Source organism: Oncorhynchus kisutch, linkage group LG15 (genome assembly GCF_002021735.2).
Source record: "Oncorhynchus kisutch isolate 150728-3 linkage group LG15, Okis_V2, whole genome shotgun sequence".
NCBI classification, from domain to species: domain Eukaryota; kingdom Metazoa; phylum Chordata; class Actinopteri; order Salmoniformes; family Salmonidae; genus Oncorhynchus; species Oncorhynchus kisutch.
In genome coordinates, this window is record NC_034188.2 from 57,924,047 (window position 1) to 57,931,633 (window position 7,587).

The following is a 7,587-nucleotide window of genomic DNA, read 5'->3' on the forward strand; positions in this document are numbered from 1 at the left end:
AGTGGGAGGCCGGTAGTGAAGGGTCTGAGCTGTGTGAACTCTGCTGCTGCTCTCAGACAGGCAGCCCAGTGGGAGGCCGGTAGTGAAGGGTCTGAGCTGTGTGAACTCTGCTGCTGCTCTTCAGACAGGCAGCCCAGTGGGAGGCCGGTAGTGAAGGGTCTGAGCTGTGTGAACTCTGCTGCTGCTTTTCAAACTGGGGCATTTTCATGGAAAGCATCTCTTTGGGGCCTGCAGGTTTTCAATACACTCATTTACACATCAAAACGGCCCAGGAAAGGGATAGTGCTGAGGCGGAGTGGGGGAGGGCAGAGGAGGGAACAGCAGCAGGGTAATGAAGGATGCTTTCTTTTCTCTCTTCCCCCCCCCCCCCCCCCCCCCCCCCCCACACCCCCTGAGGGGTAGGCAGTGGTTTAGGGCCAGGAGGGAGGGGCTTCGCTGCCATAACGATCGCCTCTCTAATCAGATGCATGACCATAGAGGAGGATTTCTATTCACACCACCCGCCCAGAAAATCACATAAACACTGTCAGCTCAGTAGTACCTTAACTTTTAATAAACCCACGTTGAAGATAAATCTTATTCACCAGGCCTAAATAGTTCATGTAATACTCCACTGTTTGATAAAACAACTTTTGAAGGGCAGGTGTTACCAGAGGTGTGTGTTTTGCTCTATATATAAAGTAGAGTTCGGAGCAGTCAGATGCTTTTTTACCTGATTCCTCCGATGAATTTCAATGTATTTTTGCTACCACTTCGTTTGTATTTAAATTCAGTTTTAGGCTGTTGACCACAGGTATGGCGCCCCACAGGACACACAGCTCAAACAAACTCTGTTTTAGCTATTCTGGGCCCAGCTCCAAACTCCCTTCCATCTACATTGAAGTTGTCACACCCTGACCTTAGAGATCCTTTTAATTCTCTAATTGGTTAGGTCAGGGTGTGACTAGGGTGGGCAATCTATGTTTTCTATTTCTTTGTTGGCCGGGTATGGTTCCCAATCAGAGGCAGCTGTCTATCGTTGTCTCTGATTGGGGATCATACTTAAGCCGCTTTTTCCCCATCTGTAGTTGGTGGGATCTTGTTTTTGTGTAGCTGCCTGTGAGCAGCCCAGAACGTCACGTTTAGTTTGCATCGGTATTGTTTTTTTTGGTTTCATATTTATTAAACATGTGGATCTCTAAGTACGCTGCGCCTTGGTCCATTCATTCAGACGATCGTAACAGAAGTTCAGTAGTGTTGTGAGTCTGAACAAGTTTTTCAATCTGGAGACAGCTAGAAAATACTCAAGCTACTGGCACTAACATGTTCGGACAGCATTCAATCATGGAACAAGCCTCATTGAACAAGGTTTATAAACAACAAACGGTTACAAACGCTCCCTGTTACTCCAATCACCACATGTTGTCTTTGGGGATTTGTTTTCTCTGTCTAGCAACACAAATACATTAAGTGCCTCCATATCTCCTAACTCAGCCCTTGTCCTAAACAGACTGCAGTTCCTATCTAATCACAGAAAACATAGGTGGGACTGGCTGTTTTTTAAGAGCAAGAGTTTCACCTCACTGGGTCATGTCACAGAGCGTAATCCCGAGAGGAAGCCAGCAGCTCGTTCAACCGCATGTGAACTGGTGCATGTGGCTTTAACTCCCGTTATTGTGTCCCAGCGACATGCTTCAAAGGAAACTCACACTCACTTTTGATAGTTAAATGTGGTTGGCAATGTCAAGACTTCAGCTCTCTCTGCTAAGCAATGGACAATGTCTATAATGGCCAAGCGAGGAAAACACAGAGGTTAACCCCCATCTACCTCTCCCTCCTTACATATGTGCACACACACACACTATAATACAATATGATACTCTGTTCTGCAAAGACTGTCTTCTCAACTTAAATGATTTTGTTAAATTGCTGTAATCTTAAAGTTGATGGTGTCTAACAAAGGTTAAATGAAAAACCACAACACAACACAACCGTCTATAAAGCTTGACAAAATCTAAACGTTAAATTGAGCAGCAGTCTGATGATGTAAATGTAACTCTTGGTCCTCACATCTTTCCATGCCATCACCTCATGTGTTGCCTGACACGGAACACAATTACACAGACAGACATAAACAATTACATTTACTGTCAAACACCATGCATCCCAGCAAGCCTGCTGTGAAACAAATGGTCTCTTATATTCGGGTGTGCTTATAATTGACATTGACACCCTAATTGTGTGTGTGTGTAATCTACTGAGAACAGTTGCTGCCAACATAAGGCTTGAATGTACCAAATTCAAACTGAGACAAAACCATGCAACCAATGACCAATATGTAGGATGACATTTGTGAAACTTTTTGGTCAAATAGAAATCTTCAATTAATTTCCTCCCAATTCAGGTGTAAATCGTTGGACTATAGTGCTGAGATCTAGTTGGCCTACTTCAAATTCCTCCTCCTGGATCAAAGTGCCATGTATTTGCATGGGGATCAAACAGAGAGGAGGACAGGGCACAATAGTGGTTCATGGAAAGGATTAGCACACCCATTAAATATATTTCTATGTGAACAGCTCCCGCATGTTCAAGGGATACTTCAGGGTTTTGGCAATGAAGCCCTATATCTACTTCCCCAGAGTCAGATGAACTCTTGAATAGGCCTACCATTTGTATGTCTCTGCCTGCAGTTTGAAAAAAGTTGCTAACAAGCGTTAACACAATTGCTAACTAGTGTTAGCGCAATGGCTGGACGTCTATGGTAACTGCTAGTATGCTAGTAGATACCATAGACTTCCAGTTATTGCGCTAACGCTGGTTAGCCTTGGATCGGAAAACTGCCTCTAACTTCTTTCATACTGGATGCAGAGACATAATGGTATCCATGAGTTCATCTGACTGGAAGTAGATAAAGGGCTTCATTGTCAAAACCAGGAAGTATCTCTTTAAAGATGATGACCCGAACCTTGAGACTACTTGGATTGCCCCTCTATTCATCTCCAATTCTCTTTGAGGAATAGTGTGTCCATGTTGCTTCCAGGATCTAGCTTATACGCAGCCTATGCAGTTGAACATATGGCACGCGATTCTCACTGTAGAAAATTGCTTCAAAGCAGGAGAGGAAATTAAGGACCAAATGGTCGACAGGAAAATAAACAACAAATGTTGGCCTTATTGTCCTGTGATAAATGTGTTCAAAGAGGCTACGACTTTGGAGTAAGAAGAAATGGGCATTTAGGCTACAAAAGTTAGGAATATAAACTGTTGCATTTATCCTTATATTGAGAAAAATTCTCCAAATGATTACAGTTGATATTTGCATGTTGGCATTACCATAGGAATTAGGCTACCTTTCATTTGCAAAAGAGAATGAACCCTACTACAGTCTACTTCACCCAAAAGAGAATGAACCCTACTACAGTCTACTTCACCCAAAAGAGAATGAACCCTACTACAGTCTACTTCACCCAAAAGAGAATGAACCCTACTACAGTCTACTTCACCCAAAAGAGAATGAACCCTACTACAGTCTACTTCACCCAAAAGAGAATGAACCCTACTACAGTCTACTTCACCTAAAACAGAATGAACCCTACTACAGTCTACTTCACCTAAAACAGAATGAACCCTACCACAGTCTACTTCACCCAAAAGAGAATGAACCCTACTACAGTCTACTTCACCCAAAAGAGAATGAACCCTACTACAGTCTACTTCACCCAAAAGAGAATGAACCCTACTACAGTCTACTTCACCCAAAAGAGAATGAACCCTACTACAGTCAACTTCAACCAGTCTAGCACATTTGATTCATTCTGGTCGTCCTGGGATAATGACATGAATGAATCATGGATATCTATAGCCATATATAACTTCTCATTTTGTAAGAATTATATTTATTTATTATAGAGCCAAATTATTATCAAAGATAATGTAAAATTCAATCTTTTTTGTCAATGCATTTTCCTCCCAAGTCTCTCAATATAATTTTCTCAATCAATCCAATGAAGCTAAGCCATATTGAAAAATGTATAGGATTCACACTCAATTTAATAATAGTAAATATACCACGACTAAAAACATACAATTAAAAGGCAGTTTTGAAAATGTATACCCAATTGTATTATTTTTAAGAACCCAATAAGAGGCACTGCATTTTCCTTGATGCTCAGTAGTTTACTCTTTTAGCCTCATGGATGCAGGTTCACTCCAATCAAAGCGTGTGAGAAACCAAAGTAAACTTCAATTAAATATATATACAATAAATAGACTGTTTAACATTTAAACATATTTATGTAGTTATTTATACCTAGTTCAGGGGAGAACAATGCCTCTCCTTTAAAATGTCCATGCAATGCCTTTTCTGCATTGCAGTCGAGCATCTCTATGCAATACAGTCCACACATCTTGTGTGTTTATAGAGAGCAATACTGAACATTTCCCATCAATACTGAAATAAGGAAAGTTGCACAGAAAAGCAACAATGGACAGTTGAATTATAACATCTCTCCTTCCTCTCAATCTCAATCTTATTCTTATTCTATATATTACAATGTCACCCCAGTAGCTTCCTGTGTTTAGACAGAGCATTGAATGAACTGCATACTGGTAATATACTGACTGTCAGCGTCAGACATGTGTGGGGCTGTCTGAGTAAGGGTCTGTCTTGGCCATGCTGAGCACCACGGCAGGGGTTTTGTAATGACAGTGTGTGCTGCAGCTCACGCTGCCACAGGGCTTCCTGCTAGTCCTGTCTGATGCCAGCTTCCTGCTGCACAGGCCCTGCCAGGTCTGCAGGGTCTTGGAGCTCCACACCCACACACCACTGGTGATGCCCACCACCAGGGACATGAAGATCTTCAGCATGAACACCACCACGGTGGGCACCGACGACTCCAGGGAGCAGTCCTCATTCCGGCGCCCGGGGAACGACACGCACTTGACCTCCAGACCTATGAACTTCCAGTAGTCCATGTTAAGCCTCTCGTAGAAGTAGCAGATGATGACGCAGGTGGCGGGCACCGTGTACAGGATGGAGTAGATGCCGATTTTCACCATCAGCTTCTCCAGCTTCTCCGTGTTGGTGCCTTCGGTTTTCATCACCTTGCGGATGTGGAAGAGCGCCACAAAGCCGGTGAGGACGAAGGACGTGCCAATGACCAGGTAGCAGGACAGAGGGATGAGCACAAAGCCGGTGAGCGCTCCAGAGTCCATGCTGCCCACGTAGCACAGACCCGTCAGCTCATCCCCTGCCACCTTCCTCATGGTGAGGATGACGATGGTCTTCAGAGCTGGGATGCCCCAGGCGGCCATGTGGAAGTAGTTGCTGTGGGACTCAATGGCCTCATGGCCCCACTTCTTACCAGCGGCCAGGAACCAGGTGAGGGTGAGGATGACCCACCAGATGGACGAGGCCATACCGAAGTAGTAGAGGATGAGGAAGACGATGGTGCAGCCTGTGGACTCCAGCCCCTCCTGGATGATGTAGAGCTCGCCATTCTCCCGGTCGCAGGCGATGTTCTCGGCCCCGGCCACCGAGCGGATGATGAAGGCCACAGAGTAGACGTTGTAGCACATGGAGAGGAAGATGATGGGCCGCTCGGGGTACTGGAAGCGGTGGGGGTCCAGGAGGAAGGTGAGAACGGTGAAGGCCGTGGAGACAAAACAGAGTGTTGACCACACCGTCATCCAGATGAAGGCAAAGTCCTTGTCCCGTCTGGACCAGAACACGTCCACTGCAGAGGAGCAGCGAGGAGCACACGACTGGCTCTTCTCCACGTAATGGAACTTCTCTGGGTTCTCGCAGGACCCCAGACTGCCCATGGAGCGCCCGTTACTGCTACCCGGTTGCCTGGGCCGAGGGGGAACAAAAGGCATGTCCTCTCCCTTCTTGATATCTGTCTTGGTGTCGTTCTCTGGAGCCTCCATGCACAGCGCGTTGGGGTCATTCTTGGTCGGGAGCCTGGAGCAATCCAGCGAGTCAGGCCATGCGTAGTGGAACTTCTCCATAATGGGTGAGCACTTCTGCCTGGCCTGCTCACACATGGGCCTGCAGGCTGGGATGGAGGTAGACACTTTATCAGTGCACATTGGGGCGTAGAGAGAGCAGAGGAAGAAACGAAGGTGCACATCACAGCCGTAATCCACTAGAGGTGCAAACTCATTCAGCTTGATGGCAGCCTCCTTTTGGTTTTCATGGTCCATAAAATTGGGCATTCTGGTCATGTTGTAGCCAATGCCCTGGCACATGGGAATTACTATGGGTTCGCATTTGGCTGGTCTCCCTCGTTCTAGGTCGTAGGTTCCTAGCTCCACACTGTAGGCAGCAATCATGAGCGGACACCAGAGAGAAATCAGTATCTTCAAAGGAGACCGCTCCATGCTTATTTTCAGTCATATGATTAGTCTAACAAAGAGTTGTATTTGTTCAGACCAAAAATGTAAATTCAAGAGGATATTTCCGTACTATTTTACCATTGTAAGCACAGCCCCAACAAGCGTTAAAAAGCCGTTGTTACAAATGCATTCTATGCTGATGCACAACACAAATGCAGGTAAAATATAACAAAAAATAATTCCAGTAGGTAAACATTAGTCTATGATATATATATAAAAAAACCTTCCCCAGAATTAGATGTTTAAATGTTCTTAGAAGGCAGCCTCCGAGCCAATTCGAGGAAGGCAGAGTTCAATTTAGAAAATGAAGTTCGCAATGAAAGGACAAAATATCGGTGGTGAGTTTAAATAACGTTCATTACAGAAAGTTTTGACTCCTTATCCTTGACTTCTTAATTTTGAATAAAAACGGTTTAAAGCTGAATCGGTGCAGCTATTTGCAGCAGTATATATATTTCACTCTACCTCGGACAACCGCTCTCCATCCATCGTTTGAGAACACTGAACTTTCTCTTCTATCTGCGGCTCTTACCCGACGCGAGGGTGAGCATTTCCATGACGCGACGCTTCCGTCTCGTACCGCCCACCACTGACATGAGAAGCGTCTTTAAGCGCACGCACGACTCTATTAATTCCACATTTCTTTATTTGGGAATTTGAAAGTGGTCAGTGAGGTTAGGATAAATGTTAATCTTTTAATAGTGATCATAATCCTTAGGCTACTGTTTTATTTCTTACAATAGGCTATGTCCTATTGGGCTACTGAGTGGCACAGCGGTCTAAGGCAATGCATATCAGTGCAAAACGCGTCACTACAGCCCCTGGTTTGAAACCAGGCTGTATCACATCTGATCGTGATTGGGAGTCCCATAGGGCAGCTCACAATTGGCCCAGCTTCGCCCAGCGTAGTTACATTTAAATGTCCAAATAGTTTACAAGGCATCTTATGAGAGGCTACAAATCTTCTGCTTCTGAAATGGTTTAAGTGAGTAGTGAATTGGTCACTCTTTATCATACAGTATCACAATGTATATTATTCTCTTTGGTATCACTAACATGGCACATGTTATGTGGTCAGTGTTTGTGCCTAGGGAAAAAACTATCGTTACCATCTAGTGGCTGAATGGTAGGCTACAATTGCCCCCTTTGACAGCTCAAATAAGTGTTTGATCTTTTCATTCACTATGTGATATAGCTGACTCTACTCATGCA

General features: G+C 44.6%; 1 protein-coding gene across 1 annotated transcript; it reads right to left on the reverse strand.

The window, feature by feature from the left end:
- Window positions 1-1,334: 1,334 nt before the first annotated feature.
- Window positions 1,335-6,887, reverse strand: LOC116353631 (frizzled-9-like). Its single transcript, XM_031790635.1, has one exon. The coding sequence runs from the start codon at window positions 6,358-6,360 to the stop codon at window positions 4,609-4,611; it is 1,752 nt and encodes a 583-aa protein (XP_031646495.1). The 5' UTR covers window positions 6,361-6,887; the 3' UTR covers window positions 1,335-4,608.
- Window positions 6,888-7,587: the final 700 nt, after the last annotated feature.

Coding starts and splice junctions, on each gene's coding strand:
- LOC116353631 (XM_031790635.1), bottom strand. CDS start 6,360: ATGGAGCGGTCTCCTTTGAAGATACTGATTTCTCTCTGGTGTCCGCTC.